Here is a 16,720-nt window from a genome sequence, read left to right on the forward strand (position 1 = left end):
CTATACATCTGACAAGTGTATTAGGTGTGTTGGGGACACAAGAGACTTCTTGTATCATAATTGCAGGGTTGCTTGAGAGGGATATCTCTGACCTCTACCTCCCTGAGTTCGATAAACCTTGGATGATTCACTTAAGGGAAACTTGCTGCTGTTCTACAAACCTCTGCTCTTGGAGGCCCAACACTGTCTACAGGAATAGAAGCGTGCGTAGACATCATCCATGGAGTGGGAGCTGCACGATGGGATCCAACATCATCGGTTCATCCTCCCGCCCGCTCCACGGGAGGACCTAGCCTACACGCTAGACAACTACAACTAGGACATGTCTAGCTCGTGGAAATTCGACCCGTGACACCAAGCAGGGGTACCTAGGCCACGTGCCCTACCTCAATCGTCTGTTAGATCATGACCTCTTCGAAAATAGCGATGGTGAGGACAAGGAGGAAGACGGTGAGGGAACGGTGGTGGAGAACCCAATCTACCCATCATCAACCCAAAGATCCAGCCGCGAGAGCAGACCGTGGAGGAGTCCATTGAGCTAGCCATGGCCCAGAGCTAACTGATGGCGCGTGATGCACACGTCCGTTGGGAACCCCAAGAGGAAGGTGTGATGCGCACAACAGTAAGTTTTCCCTCAGAAAGAAACCAAGGTTATCGAACCAGTAGGAGATGAAGGCCACGTGAGGGTTGTTGGTGGAGGAGTGTAGTGTGGCGCAACACCAGGGATTCCGGCGCCAACGTGGAACCTGCACAACACAATCACAATACTTTGCCCCAACTTAACAGTGAGGTTGTCAATCTCACCGGCTTGCTGTAAACAAAGGATTAAACGTATGGTGTGGAGAATGATTGTTTGTTTGCGAAGAACAATAGAGAACAGAGATTGCAGTAGATTGTATTTCAGATGTAAAAGAATGGACCGGGGTCTACAGTTCACTAGTGGTGTCTCTCCAATAAGATAAATAGCATGTTGGGTGAACAAATTACAGTTGGGCAATTGACAAATAGAGAGAGCATAACAATGCACATACATATCATGATGACTACAATGAGATTTACTTAGGGCATTACGACAAAGAACATAGACCGCTATCCAGCATGCATCTATGCCTAAAAAGTCCACCTTCGGGTTAGCATCCGCACCCCTTCCAGTATTAAGTTGCAAACAACAGATAATTGCATTAAGTACTGTGCGTAATGTAATCAACACAAATATACTTAGACAAAGCATTGATGTTTTATCCCTAGTGGCAACAGCACATCCACAACCTTAGAACTTTCTATCACTATCCCAGATTCAATGGAGGCATGAACCCACTATCGAGTATAAATACTCCCTCTTGGAGTTACAAGTATCAACTTGGCCAGAGCCTCTACTAGCAACAGAGAGCATGCAAGAACATAAACAACACATATATGGTAGATCAATTAATCAACTTGACATAGTATTCCATATTCATCGGATCCCAACAAACACAACATGTAGCATTACAAATAGATGATCTTGATCATGATAGGCAGCTCACAAGATCTAAACATGATAGCACAAGAGGAGAAGACAACCATCTAGCTACTGCTATGGACCCATAGTCTAAGGATGAACTACTCACGCATCAATCCGGAGGCGGGCATGATGATGTAGAGTCCTCCGGTGATGATTCCCCTCTCCGGCAGGGTGCCGGAGGCGATCTCCTGAATCCCCCGAGATGGGATTGGCGGCGGCGGCGTCACAGTAACTTTTCTCGTATCGTGGCTCTCGCTGATAGGGTTTTCGCGACGGAGAGAATATATAGGCGAAGGGGCAGAGTCGGGGGACGCTCGAGGGGCCCACCCCATAGGGCGACGCGCCCAGGGGTGGGGCCGCGCCCCCCTAGGATGTGGCCGCCTCGTCGCCCCTCTTCATCTCCTCTTCGGACTTCTGGAAGGCTCCGTGCAAAATAAGACCGTGGGCTTTTGTTTCGTCCAATTCCGAGAATATTTCCTGTGTAGGATTTCTGAAACCAAAAACAGCAGAAAACAGGAACTGGCGCTTCAGCATCTTGTTAATAGGTTAGTGCCGGAAAATGCATAAAAATGATGTAAAGTGTATATAAAACATGTGAGTATTGTCATATAACTAGCATAGAACATAAGAAATTATAGATACGTTTGAGACGTATCACCAACTCGATGACCTCGCCAAGTGGTAGGGCCTTACCACCTAGCCACGGGAGTTTGCGCTAACGCATGGTCACTCCGGCCACTCATCCGCATAGCGTGCCGCTACTTCCTCCCGCACCGGTGCCTTTGCTGCCACCCCCTTCTCTAGCGCCAGCCGCTGGACCTCCAACGGCGACGTACTGGCCCTAGCCATGGGCCCCGTCAGTCTTCATCGACCTCAGCGATAGATGACTAGGTGGCCATGACGCGGACCCTAATTAGCCAGGGTTTATAATTTTTAATTGTGTTTTTTCGCTTATATGTAAAATAAACTTCTATCAATAAATTTATCGAAAAAACAATTGGGTCAAGGTACTGAACAGCTCCCTGCACAAATGGGCAAGCGCTCAGATTTGCCCGATTTTATGTCCTTGGAGCAACACAAGTCAACTAAAATAGACATATTTGTTATCTGAAATGATTCGGGCCGCTGGCCCTTACTGATTCCTAGCCCCGGTGACAACCAACCTATTGTTGAATAGTTAGGAGGACAGTGGTATCTCTAGCTGACTCGGAATCAAAATCCAGTTTTGGTACTTTGATGTCACATAGACGACGTTTCTATCGATTGTGGGATACATATATATGGAAACTTTATCAATTTTAAAATCTGTCAGATCAATTTCTTGGACTCAAGAAGATGCATAGAGCTTAGACCATGCACTATGTTGCAACAAAGCGAACCAAACTGGTTTTTGAATCGGTTCTATACATAGCAGGACATCGCGTTGTTGGGTCTGACAGAAAAAGCGGATCAAATATTTGGTTCGATTCATTCCACTAAACAATGCATTCTTTACTGATGCGTGAGCTGTGAAGAACAAAAGTCCATGCATGTCAGATGTAGAAAAAGATGTTAAATAACCATCTTTTATTGAAACTGGACCCCATTGCTACAGTATTGATGCGGTTCACACATAGCAGCCAAATACCGATCGACTCAACTCTGACAGTTTTTTGTGTTGAATCGGCACCACATTGTACATGGCCTAAGATAACTGTGTTCATAGGGATGAGTACATTTACATATTTGTGAGGTGTTTCCGTGTTTGAAAAAAGAAAATCATGGCTGTGATTGGTTTTAGCCTGTACGTGTGTGCCCCCGGCTGTCACTGTTGTACTACCAAGTATGTTAGTTTTTTTTTTTTTTTGAAGAAAAGGCAAAAGATTTTCCTTAATTTATTGATAAAGAAGAAGCTTGGGAAGCCAAGTTATAGTTTTAGTTAAAGTCTTACAACCACACCGAGGTCACAAAGCCTACTCTCCCGCCATGAGAAAATCCAAATGTTTGGCACCGGCAATGACCCAAGTCCTATCTTCCGATTTGATGCGATCGAAGATGAAGGTAGGCATGGTGTCAACATGCTTGAAAGTCCTAGCGTTGCGTTCGTTCCATAGCTCCCACGTGACCAACATGAAGAGGGTGGCCATTGCTTTCTTTCGGCCTCCATGAGCAAGCACGACGGAGGTCCACCAATTCTCAACATTGTCAAACCCGTCCCAAGAAGAAGGGTCGAAATCGTGTATGTGAAGCCAATCTTTGACCATGTTCCATATCTGAATAGAGAAGCAGCACTTGAAGAGAAAATGAGCGGCCGTCTCGTCATGTTGCCGACAGAGCGGACAAACTCTCCCATTAGGTCATCCCCTCTTTGCAAGCCGATCCGCCATCCAAACGCGATTTTGGATGATGAGCCACGAGAATAGCTTGCATTTAGGAGGAGCCCAAGCCTTCCAAACAATGGAATCCATGCAGGATCGAATAGTCCCCGCGAACTGAGCCTTATAAGCAGACGAGCAAGAATAGGCACCGTTGTTGGTGAGCTTCCAAATGCTGGAGTCGGGGGTATCATCGTGTAGGGTGAGCTGCGAGGTGTGCGACCAAAGCGTGGTGAATTCCTGCAGATTTTGCACAGATAGACCCGCGGAGGTATCAAGATGGAGTACCCAATGATTGTCTGCAATGGCCGTCCTCACGTTCGAGCCCTTCTTGTTGGACATAGCAAAAATGGAGGGGGCTAAGCATTTGGGGCTGAGGCCATCCGCCCATGGATCGTGCCAAAAACTCGCTTTATTCCCATCCCCGATGTTGACCTTGGTGAGCGCGTGAAAGAGCTCCATATCCGCCTCATTGCAATGGCTCTCCATCCCTACCCAAGGCTTCTCAGGGGACGTCCAAGCTAGCCAAGGCCAGCGGAGGCGCAAAGCCCTCCCAAATTTCTCCATGTTGAGGATGCCGAGGCCACCAAGGGAGGTGGGGCGACACACAGCCGTCCAATTGACCTTGCATTTCTCCCCAGTCGCACTATCGGAACCCGCCCAAAAGAAGCTCCGAATGAGTTTGGTAATAGCTTGTAGCGGCTCTACCGAAACATGAAGGGCCGTGAGAGGGTAAACCGCTTGGGAGGCCGGCAATGTTGAAATATTGGGAGCAAGGCGAGCCACGGCCTTGTCCTCAAGTTATTGGAAGTGCATATTAAAATAGTTGAGACATTTTTTTTTCTAACGTATCAAGTACTGCTAATGATGAAGCAATAAGTATTGATGAGGCCGAACCTGGGATCACAGAACTGATGGTCTGAACACACTCCCAGAATCTGTCGATGCTCGCTCGCTAGCTGGCACTGCAGCAGGCCGCCGAGGCCACCGCGGCCATTCTCCGGCGCCCACTGGTCCGGTCACCGTCGCACCAGTTGACGCGACGACCGCGCGCGTCGTCCGTCGAGACCTCCACGCGCGCACGACTCTTCTTCCCACCTGATTTTCTCAGCCAAAAAAGTCTACATCTTCTTTAGACCGTAAAATCTCAATCCCGTTCCTGATTTAGTTACCCACCGGAATTTGTTGTGACGCCATCCTACGCGATCGAAGCTTCGTGGCGGCTTCCTTGGCCCCGACGAAACCCCGGCCGAGCCGCCAGTCGTCGAATTGCGGCCTGGTCCTCCCTCCGGCCTGCTGCCTATAAATCCAGTGCCTCCCTCACTCCACCACACCACACCACCACTACTCTTCCTTCGCTTGCCAGAGACAAAGCACACGCGGCCCTGCAGGCCCATTCCGTTCGTTCCAACCCTTTCCTAGTTTCTTCTGTCCCGTCGCTGCCGATCGAGCTCGCACCTTCCGCCGCCGAGCCCTGACCGGAGCAATTCCTTGCCGTTGAAGGACAGTTCCCGGCCGGCTTCAATGAAGGTGACTACTTCTTGCAGTCGATTGAATTGGAATGTTCTTCTCTGATTTCAGTTGCGGCTGTTTGATTATGTACGACCGGTTTGCTGATGTGGTTTTCTTTGTCTAATAATGGCTGCAGAAGGTTGTGCTAAAGCTGGACCTCCACGACGACAAGCACAAGCAGAAGGCGCTCAAGCTCGTCTCTGGCCTCCAAGGTATATACACTACTCCCCTGCTTCTTGTCCCTCCTCCGTTCTCTCTTGCTTAGCTCTCTGTTCCCCCCCCCCCCTGCTTCGCCGTGCCCATCGGCGGAACCAAATCGGAACCTACCTATAATTTGCACCCACCGGAACCTACCTGAATTTGTTCTGACGAAAAAACTTATCGCGAACTCAGGTATCGACCAGATCGCCGTGGACATGAAGGACCAGAAGATGACGGTCATCGGCACTGTCGACCCCGTCGACCTCATGGCCAAGCTGCGCAGAAAGCTCTTCCCCACGGCGCAGATCGTCTCCGTCGGCCCGGCCAAGGAGGAGAAGAAGGACGACAAGAAGGGCGGCGACAAGAAGGACGCTGCCGGCGGAGGGGACAAGAAGGACGCCGGCGGGGACAAGAAGGACGGCGCCGACAAGAAGAATCAGGTCGTGCCGGTGTACCCGCACCACTGGTACCCGCCTCCACCGCCGCCGCGCTACGTCGTCCACAGCGCCGAGGACGACCCCAACTCCTGCGTCATCTGCTGATCGACACGAGCCTGCCCAGAAGATTCATTTTTGTAGCTGGCCTGCCTGCCTGTCCGGCGCACCTGGTGGTTGGTGGTTGCTGTACGCATCAGGCTTCAGCCTACCTGCTGAGCTGATCGACGGTAGCTGCTGTTTGCCTCTTTTTGGGGGAGATGCAGTACATGCGTGCATCTGCTGATCAGTTTATATTGTGCATATACAGAAGCTATAAATAGAGAATTTGAGATTATAAGTTTCAGAAGTGCATGTCTTGTGATGCGAATAAACGTCGTTGTGTAGACTAGTGCGGCATCCCAGTTTACAGTAATATTAAGCGTCCAGCATGTCTCTCTAATGAATTCAAATACCTAAGAGCTCACCGAAATTTATGAAAAAAAAATCACAAAGATTCCAATCAGATTTACTAAATTTGTAAAATCTTTCACAAAATTCTATTTTCTTGCTGGATTAGTTGGAATGTAGTCCGAAATATCAAGGCAATCCATAGATTCGGAAATTTTCGTTGAAATCTTGAACTATGAATTCATCGCTCTGATTGGTAAATAAGGGCATCTCTAGCGGGGCAAGCCAAAATAGCGACCCAAACGGTCCGCTTTGATTTGTTTGACTCAGCCCGCATATAGATTGTGGGTGACGGCCCGGCCTGCCCGACCAGTGCGTCCAGCGGCGTGACCCATTATGCCTGCGGTTGCCATATGGATGCCTGGTATTAAGAAAATCAGAAAACAACCTTAAGTTTTGACTGCACTATTACACATAGATTCTAACCACACTATCGACCCATAAATATTGACACCTGAGCTTAGCGTCGAATCATGCAACTTAACTTACTCAAACCTTAATACCTTTATCGATCTCGTTGGTTTGGGTACCTTTCAAACCTTCAAGATCGAGATAAAAAGATCTAAAACATGCAACACGGATCTCTACTCCCATATGTACAATATCCCATAAGAAATTAAATGCATATATTTGCTGCGATTATGTTTCAACACATAGCCCAAGTGGACTGATCACATATAATTGGATGAACAATAGTAAACATTATACAATGCTGCCAATAATATATCAAATCTAAATTATAAGTAGATGGAAATGGGATGAAGATGGTGAAGGCCTTGATGAAGTGTTGAAGTCGGTGGCGGCGGCTTTGAGGCTTCGGTGGAGATGAGATCTGATATGGTGGTAGATTGGGGTTTTTTCTCTTCGTGTGTTCGTCAAATGTCTAGGGTTCCTTCGTGATTTATATCGGGTTTGGCGAGGCGGAGCCAACGACACATGGTACATGCAGTCGGTATAGGTAGAGATGACCGTATCATGGGTCACCCAGGTTGACTTGGTTATGATTCCACTCGCGGTTCTTCATTAAATGCCTTTCTATATGATTCCATATCTGCACAAAACAATTAAAGTAGAGTATTTGCAAACTTAAGTGTGAATTAGCATTTATTACTACAGAAAAATATTCATCGCATATTCTAACGAAATATGTCGGTTTAGAGCAAAATAATGTGTCCGTTTTCATGAGTCATAAGAAGTTTTATGTCGAGCGTACCTATTTGTTGAGTGTTTTCATGTGCGCTTGGCATACCTCTAGGCGGAGATCCTCGTAAATGACAAGAACTAGAGGTTAGAATTTTAAAACTTTGTTTTAGAATTTGGTATTTTCACGCATATAATTAGCCAAATGGTTTTTCCGCTACCGTTGTTGCGTTTGTTATCGGTGTGAATATTCCGTATATGATTCTTCCACGGTATATGAATCAAATTATTTTAATTGGAAAGCCAACATTGATATTTATAAATGTGTGGTTATTTGCTTTTTTGTAAATATATGATGTTCTAGGATATTTATTTGACTCATAATGTAGAAGACTAGAAGTCTATATAGTATATTTACATACAAGAAAATAGACACCAATACAAACACATATACTCTGTAGATCATCTGAGTGGCATAAATTTTGTAGTTGAATGTAATTTTATTATTTTATTATTCTTTCCTCGATTAGAGTGAGCAGGATTCAATACATGCCTAAAACGGAAATTTGAGAAGAAAAAAAGACCAGTTTCATAATGGCAACCTAACTCAGTATTATAATGGTAGGGGACTGGAATTTGTAAACATGAACCGTCACATCAAAAACACAATACGTGTTAATGTTGTTATAAACTACTATAAAACAACAATATATTCATAATTATATGTTAAAGATTGGTATATCGAAGAAACAAGGTAAATTTTATTAACTTATTATGGATATGTCAAAAGTCAAAATATTTATTATAAATTATGTCTGTAAGCCCTAGCACCGAGCGCCTCCGGATTGGGTCGGGTGACCTCCCTGGCAAAGGTCGACCCAAGATGTGTTCATGATCTGCCAAAGCTGGCCAAGGAGTGTTTTCATGTGAAGTGGCGGGAGAGCGAAGGGCGGTATAGAGAAAAAAGATTTTTTTATCCAAGTGAAGGTCTTATCCGAAACAATGTTTAGTGTTTTCAATACTGTAGTACAAGTATGGTGATTTGACTTCTAATGTATATTATTTATTTGAAGAAATTAATAAAGTTTAACTCATGAAAAAATAATTTTTGAGGTTACATGATTTTTTTCAGAAATGCACATCCTATATGAAATATATATTTCCATGGTTGATTAGTGCACAATTTGGCTCCCTCGGTAATGCAACACAACTACATACATATGTTAGGGTGGCTTGCAAAAAAGACATCGAAAGAAAACGAAAAAATGCGATCAGGCTAGGTTTCTCTTCTCTACAGGTGAACTACGATCTCGAAGCACGTATGTCACCCCCGTTTATTCAAGAATGGCAAAAGAAACGGAAGTTACCACCATCGTCGATCCCCACTTTTTTTGCCCCGTCGGAGCTTGCCAAATGCTGCCACCCCGCCCGCTCCACCCCGGCCACCGCGCCGTCGATCTCGTGTATAGCACCTAGAAGAACTGCAGCTGTTGTCGTCTCAGCCCATCACTAGCGTTGACGCCCAGAGCTCTACCTCGTTGTCGCCTCCCGAAGCCTCGGACGGCAACCAACTAGGAGGGTGGGAATTTCAGGGGCCTTTGGACGAGCCGTAGCATATATACCCCAAGAATTTGAAGCATATCTACATATGCACCGCTATATCCATCAACAAGGTGTTCATCAGCAACTCCAAGAGTATTTGGTCGAGCACATGTGAGCTCACAAGGGAAATCAGTAGACCTATATAATATGTAACTTAAATTAAGATGTATGTCATATGTAAAATAGAAGAAAAAAAGACGCCATGGAGAGTATTTGGTGTGTGTGTAGTCGGAGGGGGTGGGGGGGCGTTGGATGCATTGGACGGTCGTTGCCCGGACAAAAGAGGACGCTGGGGAAGTCGTTGGAGATGCTCTAACATCTGACTGTGACCGAGTAATAATATACAGTGTTGATTGCGGGTCAAAATAACATTCCATCTACACTCCAATTGAACGTCATCCAGTGCCTTTCAATATTTGTTAATCAGTTCGTGTGCAGGCCAGGGCCAGAAAATCTGCGGGGAGATTGGCTGACCCTTCATTAATTGTTAACTCACACATGAGAATTTAGAGCTGATTTTCTATTCAATAATAATTCAGGTCATCATGCCTTGTCAGGTAGGAGTTAGCTATCAGGGTGTTGATCAACGGACTCCTGCTTTTCTCCCCCAAGCGCATGCATCACTACGGGAAAATCAGGCGCTGCCGTGCAGCCTATCTTTGCCGTGAGCTGCTGCACGGCAAAGATTTCTTTGCCGTGCGCAGCAAGGAGACCGCACGGCAACGTCATAACGCACGGCAAAGTATGGGAGCAGCGCACGGCAAAGAAATCAAGCACGGCAAAGAAAGACTTGGCGCACGGCAAAGCAGTATCTCACGGCAAAGTCTGGGAGCAGCGCACGGCAAAGATAGTAGGACGGCAAAGTCCCTGCAAGCCGCACGGCAAAGAAACAATGCACGGCAAAGGCCTGGGCACTGCCGTGTCCCGCCCCTTTGCCGTGCAGACAGACAAGTTGCACGGCAAAGGGTCCTTTGCCGTGCGCTGCTCCCTGCCAATATACATTTTATTTGTTTTTCTAACTATTTTATTTCATCTACTACTTATATTTATTTTGTTAATTAGTTTTTCTTTTTGATGACTATTTATTACACTATGTGCAATACAAAATTAGTCTCCATGCTCATCCCCCACATATATCAGGGTTCCGGTGCTCCGGCGGCCGTCCCCCTCCTTCCCCCCAAAACAGCGGGACGGCGGGTCTACCCCCGTAGATTTCTCCGCGCGAGGGTGCACCAATGTAACTTTTCATTCTTTTAGGTTTGTTTAGTACATATACACATGGAGAACCAAGATTGGGACCCTTTGGCACATATACCCGCAGCTAGAGCCATTATCACACGATCGACGGTGTGCCTGATCTATTGGTTAGGGTTAGGTGTAGGGTTAGGGCTAGGGTTTAGGGGCTAGGGCTAGGGTTTAGGTTAAAGGTAAGTATTTATGGTTAGGTATAGGTTTAGGGTTTAGGGTTAGGGTTAGGGTTTATGATGCATGGTTCTGCAGCTCCGGCGTCGTGGTTTAGGGATTTAGAGGGGTTTAGGGCTCGAAGCCTCCCCAGTTTAGGGTTTAGGGTTTAGGGGAGCTACTTTTGCACCATTACACCTTGCATCACACTTTGACACATATCATAGGTCCACATGCAAGGTTTGGTGGGGTTCCGGTGCTCCGGCGGTCGTTATCCCCCTCCTCCCCCCAAAACAGCGGAACGTGTGCCCCGGCGGGTCTACCCCCCTAGATTTCTCCGCGCGAGGGTGCACCAATGTAACTTTTCATTCTTTTAGGTTTGTTTAGTACATATACACATGGAGAACCAAGATTGGGACCCTTTGGCACATATACCCGTAGCTAGAGCCATTATCACACGATCGACGGTGTGCACGATCTGCGGTTAGGGTTAGGTGTAGGGTTAGGGCTAGGGTTTAGGGGCTAGGGCTAGGGTTTAGGTTAAAGGTAAGTATTTATGGTTAGGTATAGGTTTAGGGTTTAGGGTTAGGGTTAGGGTTTATGATGCATGGTTCTGCAGCTCAGGCGTCGTGGTTTAGGGATTTAGAGGGGTTTAGGGCTCGAAGCCTCCCCAGTTTAGGGTTTAGGGTTTAGGGGAGCTACTTTTGCACCATTACACCTTGCATCACACTTTGACACATATCATAGGTCCACATGCAAGGTTTGGTGGGGTTCCGGTGCTCCGGCGGTCGTTATCCCCCTCCTCCCCCAAAACAGCGGAACGTGTGCCCCGGCGGGTCTACCCCCCTAGATTTCTCCGCGCGAGGGTGCACCAATGTAACTTTTCGTTCTTTTAGGTTTGTTTAGTACATATACACATGGAGAACCAAGATTGGGACCCTTTGGCACATATACCCGCAGCTAGAGCCATTATCACACGATCGACGGTGTGCACGATCTCTTGGTTAGGGTTAGGTGTAGGGTTAGGGCTAGGGTTTAGGGGCTAGGGCTAGGGTTTAGGTTAAAGGTAAGTATTTATGGTTAGGTATAGGTTTAGGGTTTAGGGTTAGGGTTAGGGTTTATGATGCATGGTTCTGCAGCTCCGGCGTCGTGGTTTAGGGATTTAGAGGGGTTTAGGGCTCGAAGCCTCCCCAGTTTAGGGTTTAGGGTTTAGGGGAGCTACTTTTGCACCATTACACCTTGCATCACACTTTGACACATATCATAGGTCCACATGCAAGGTTTGGTGGGGTTCCGGTGCTCCGGCGGTCGTTATCCCCCTCCTCCCCCAAAGCAATGGCGGAACGTGTGCCCCGGCGGGTCTACCCCCCTAGATTTCTCCGCGCGAGGGTGCACCAATGTAACTTTTCATTCTTTTAGGTTTGTTTAGTACATATACACATGGAGAACCAAGATTGGGACCCTTTGGCACATATACCCACAGCTAGAGCCATTATCACACGATCGACGGTGTGCACGATCTACTTGGTTAGGGTTAGGTGTAGGGTTAGGGCTAGGGTTTAGGGGCTAGGGCTAGGGTTTAGGTTAAAGGTAAGTATTTATGGTTAGGTATAGGTTTAGGGTTTAGGGTGAGGGTTAGGGTTTATGACGCCAGGTACTGCAGCTTGTGCGTAGTGTGTTATGGATTTAGAGGGGTTTAGGGCTCGAAGCCTCCCCAGTTTAGGGTTTAGGGTTTAGGGGAGCTACTTTTGCACCATTACACCTTGCATCACACTTTGACACATATCATAGGTCCACATGCAAGGTTTGGTGGGGTTCCGGTGCTCCGGCGGTCGTTATCCCCCTCCTCCCCCAAAACGGCGGAACGTGTGCCCGGCGGGTCTACCCCCTAGATTTCTCCGCGAGGGTGCACCAATGTAACTTTTCATTCTTTTAGGTTTGTTTAGTACATATACACATGGAGAACCAAGATTGGGACCCTTTGGCACATATACTGCAGCTAGAGCCATTATCACACGATCGACGGTGTGCTGATCTCTTGGTTAGGGTTAGGTGTAGGGTTAGGGCTAGGGTTTAGGGGCTAGGGCTAGGGTTTAGGTTAAAGCGTAAGTATTTATGGTTAGGTATAGGTTTTTGGTTTAGGGTTAGGGTCTGGGTTTTTGATGCATGTGTCTGCTGTTCCGGAGTGGTGGTTTAGGGATTTAGAGGGGTTTAGGTCTCGAAGCCTCCCCGGTTTAGGGTTTAGGGTTTAGGGGAGCTACTTTTGCACCATTACACCTTGCATCACACTTTGACACATATCATAGGTCCACATGCAAGGTTTGGTGGGGTTCCGATTCTCCGGCGGTCGTTATCCCACTCCTCCCCCAAAACAGCGGAACGTGTGCCCCGGCGGGTCTACCCCCCTAGATTTCTCCGCGCGAGGGTGCACCAATGTAACTTTTCATTCTTTTAGGTTTGTTTAGTACATATACACATGGAGAACCAAGATTGGGACCCTTTGGCACATATACCCGCAGCTAGAGCCATTATCACACGATCGACGGTGTGCACGATCTCTTGGTTAGGGTTAGGTGTAGGGTTAGGGCTAGGGTTTAGGGGCTAGGGCTAGGGTTTAGGTTAAAGGTAAGTATTTATGGTTAGGTATAGGTTTAGGGTTTAGGGTTAGGGTTAGGGTTTATGATGCATGGTTCTGCAGCTCCGGCGTCGTGGTTTAGGGATTTAGAGGGGTTTAGGGCTCGAAGCCTCCCCAGTTTAGGGTTTAGGGTTTAGGGGAGCTACTTTTGCACCATTACACCTTGCATCACACTTTGACACATATCATAGGTCCACATGCAAGGTTTGGTGGGGTTCCGGTGCTCCGGCGGTCGTTATCCCCCTCCTCCCCCCAAAACATTGGAACGTGTGCCCCGGCTGGTCTACCCCTAGATTTCTCCGCGCGAGGGTGCACCAATGTAACTTTTCATTCTTTTAGGTTTGTTTAGTACATATACACATGGAGAACCAAGATTGGGACCCTTTGGCACATATACCCGCAGCTAGAGCCATTATCACACGATCGACGGTGTGCACGATCTCTTGGTTAGGGTTAGGTGTAGGGTTAGGGCGAGGGTTTAGGGGCTAGCGACAGGGTTTAGGTTAAAGGTAAGTATTTATGGTTAGGTATAGGTTTAGGGTTTAGGGTTAGGGTTAGGGTTTATATGCATGGTTCTGCGACTCAGGCGTCGTGGTTTAGGGATTTAGAGGGGTTTAGGGCTCGAAGCCTCCCAGGTTTAGGGTTTAGGGTTTAGGGGAGCTACTTTTGCACCATTACACCTTGCATCACACTTTGACACATATCCTAGGTCCACATGCAAGGTTTGGTGGGGTTCCGGTGCTCCTGCGGTCGTTATCCCCCTCCTCCCCACAAATCTGCGGTTAGTGTGCCCCGGCGGGTATACCCCCCTAGATTTCTCCGCGCGAGGGTGCACCAATGTAACTTTTCATTCTTTTAGGTTTTTTTAGTACATATACACATGGAGAACCAAGATTGGGACCCTTTGGCACATATACCCGCAGCTAGAGCCATTATCACACGATCGACGGTGTGCCTGATCTCTTGGTTAGGGTTAGGTGTAGGGTTAGGGCTAGGGTTTAGGGGCTAGGGCTAGGGTTTAGGTTAAAGGTAACTATTTATGGTTAGGTATAGGTTTAGGGTTTAGGGTTAGGGTTAGGGTTTATGATGCATGGTTACGCAGCTCAGGCGTCGTGGTTTAGGGATTTAGAGGGGTTTAGGGCTCGAAGCCTCCCCAGTTTAGGGTTTAGGGTTTAGGGGAGCTACTTTTGCACCATTACACCTTGCATCACACTTTGACACATATCATAGGTCCACATGCAAGGTTTGGTGGGGTTCCGGTGCTCGGCGGTCGTTATCCCCCTCCTCCCCCAAAACAATGGAACGTGTGCCCGGCGGGTCTACCCCCTAGATTTCTCCGCGCGAGGGTGCACCAATGTAACTTTTCATTCTTTTAGGTTTGTTTAGTACATATACACATGGAGAACCAAGATTGGGACCCTTTGGCACATATACCCGCAGCTAGAGCCATTATCACACGATCGACGGTGTGCTCGATCTCTTGGTTAGGGTTAGGTGTAGGGTTAGGGCTAGGGTTTAGGGGCTAGGGCTAGGGTTTAGGTTAAAGGTAAGTATTTATGGTTAGGTATAGGTTTAGGGTTTAGGGTTAGGGTTTATGATGCATGGTTCTGCAGCTCACGTCGTGGTTTAGGGATTTAGAGGGGTTTAGGGCTCGAAGCCTCCCAGTTTAGGGTTTAGGGTTTAGGGGAGCTACTTTTGCACCATTACACCTTGCATCACACTTTGACACATATCATAGGTCCACATGCAAGGTTTGGTGGGGTTCCGGTGCTCCGGCGGTCGTTATCCCCTCCTCCCCCAAAACAATGGAACGTGTGCCCTGGCGGGTCTACCCCTAGATTTCTCCGCGCGAGGGTGCACCAATGTAACTTTTCATTCTTTTAGGTTTGTTTAGTACATATACACATGGAGAACCAAGATTGGGACCCTTTGGCACATATACCCGCAGCTAGAGCCATTATCACACGATCGACGGTGTGCACGATCTACTTGGTTAGGGTTAGGTGTAGGGTTAGGGCTAGGGTTTAGGGGCTAGGGCTAGGGTTTAGGTTAAAGGTAAGTATTTATGGTTAGGTATAGGTTTAGGGTTTAGGGTTAGGGTTAGGGTTTATGATGCATGGTTCTGCAGCTCCGGCGTCGTGGTTTAGGGATTTAGAGGGGTTTAGGGCTCGAAGCCTCCCCAGTTTAGGGTTTAGGGTTTAGGGGAGCTACTTTTGCACCATTACACCTTGCATCACACTTTGACACATATCATAGGTCCAAATGCAAGGTTTGGTGGGGTTCCGGTGCTCCGGAGGTCGTTCTCCCCCTCCTCCCCAAAACAATGAACGTGTGCCCCGGCGGGTCTACCCCCTAGATTTCTCCGCGAGGGTGCACCAATGTAACTTTTCATTCTTTTAGGTTTGTTTAGTACATATACACATGGAGAACCAAGATTGGGACCCTTTGGCACATATACCAGACTAGAGCCATTATCACACGATCGACGGTGTGCACGATCTACTGGTTAGGGTTAGGTGTAGGGTTAGGGCTAGGGTTTAGGGGCTAGGGCTAGGGTTTAGGTTAAAGGTAAGTATTTATGGTTAGGTATAGGTTTAGGGTTTAGGGTTAGGGTTAGGGTTTATGATGCATGGTTCTGCTGACTCAGGCGTCGTGGTTTAGGGATTTAGAGGGGTTTAGGGCTCGAAGCCTCCCCAGTTTAGGGTTTAGGGTTTAGGGGAGCTACTTTTGCACCATTACACCTTGCATCACACTTTGACACATATAATAGGTCCATATGCAAGGTTTTGTGGGGTTCCGGTGCTCCGGCGGTTGTTATCCCCCTCCTCCCCCCAAAACAGCGGAACGTGTGCCCCGGCGGGTCTACCCCCCTAGATTTCTCCGCGCGAGGGTGCACCAATGTAACTTTTCATTCTTTTAGGTTTGTTTAGTACATATACACATGGAGAACCAAGATTGGGACCCTTTGGCACATATACCCGCAGCTAGAGCCATTATCACACGATCGATGGTGTGCACGATCTCTTGGTTAGGGTTAGGTGTAGGGTTAGGGCTAGGGTTTAGGGGCTAGGGCTAGGGTTTAGGTTAAAGGTAAGTATTTATGGTTAGGTATAGGTTTAGGGTTTAGGGTTAGGGTTAGGGTTTATGATGCATGGTTCTGCGACTCAGGCGTCGTGGTTTAGGGATTTAGAGGGGTTTAGGGCTCGAAGCCTCCCCGTTTAGGGTTTAGGGTTGAGGGGAGCTACTTTTGCACCATTACACCTTGCATCACACTTTGACACATATCATAGGTCCACATGCAAGGTTTGGTGGGGTTCCGGTGCTCCGGCGGTCGTTATCCCCCTCCTCCCCCCAAAACAGCGGAACGTGTGCCCCGGCGGGTCTACCCCCGAGATTTCTCCGCGAGGGTGCACCAATGTAACTTTTCATTCTTTTAGGTTTGTTTAGTACATATACACATGGAGAACCAAGATTGGGACCCTTTGGC

General features: G+C 47.6%; 2 protein-coding genes across 2 annotated transcripts; one reads left to right on the forward strand and one right to left on the reverse strand.

The window, feature by feature from the left end:
• Nucleotides 1–3,456: 3,456 nt before the first annotated feature.
• LOC139835895 (uncharacterized) lies at nucleotides 3,457–4,347 on the reverse strand. The gene is made up of 2 exons (XM_071825792.1): nucleotides 3,877–4,347; nucleotides 3,457–3,756 (listed from the first exon to the last, which is right to left on the reverse strand). Exons 1-2 carry the CDS (start codon nucleotides 4,345–4,347, stop codon nucleotides 3,457–3,459), a joined length of 771 nt encoding a protein of 256 aa, XP_071681893.1.
• An 828-nt stretch (nucleotides 4,348–5,175) lies between these two features.
• Nucleotides 5,176–6,354, forward strand: LOC127336673 (heavy metal-associated isoprenylated plant protein 39-like). The gene is made up of 3 exons (XM_051363517.2): nucleotides 5,176–5,388; nucleotides 5,507–5,582; nucleotides 5,764–6,354. The coding sequence occupies exons 1-3, from the start codon at nucleotides 5,383–5,385 to the stop codon at nucleotides 6,111–6,113; spliced, it is 432 nt and encodes a 143-aa protein (XP_051219477.1). The 5' UTR covers nucleotides 5,176–5,382; the 3' UTR covers nucleotides 6,114–6,354.
• The last annotated feature ends 10,366 nt before the right edge of the window (nucleotides 6,355–16,720 follow it).

This window comes from Lolium perenne, chromosome 2 (assembly GCF_019359855.2).
Source record: "Lolium perenne isolate Kyuss_39 chromosome 2, Kyuss_2.0, whole genome shotgun sequence".
In the NCBI taxonomy this organism is placed as follows: domain Eukaryota; kingdom Viridiplantae; phylum Streptophyta; class Magnoliopsida; order Poales; family Poaceae; genus Lolium; species Lolium perenne.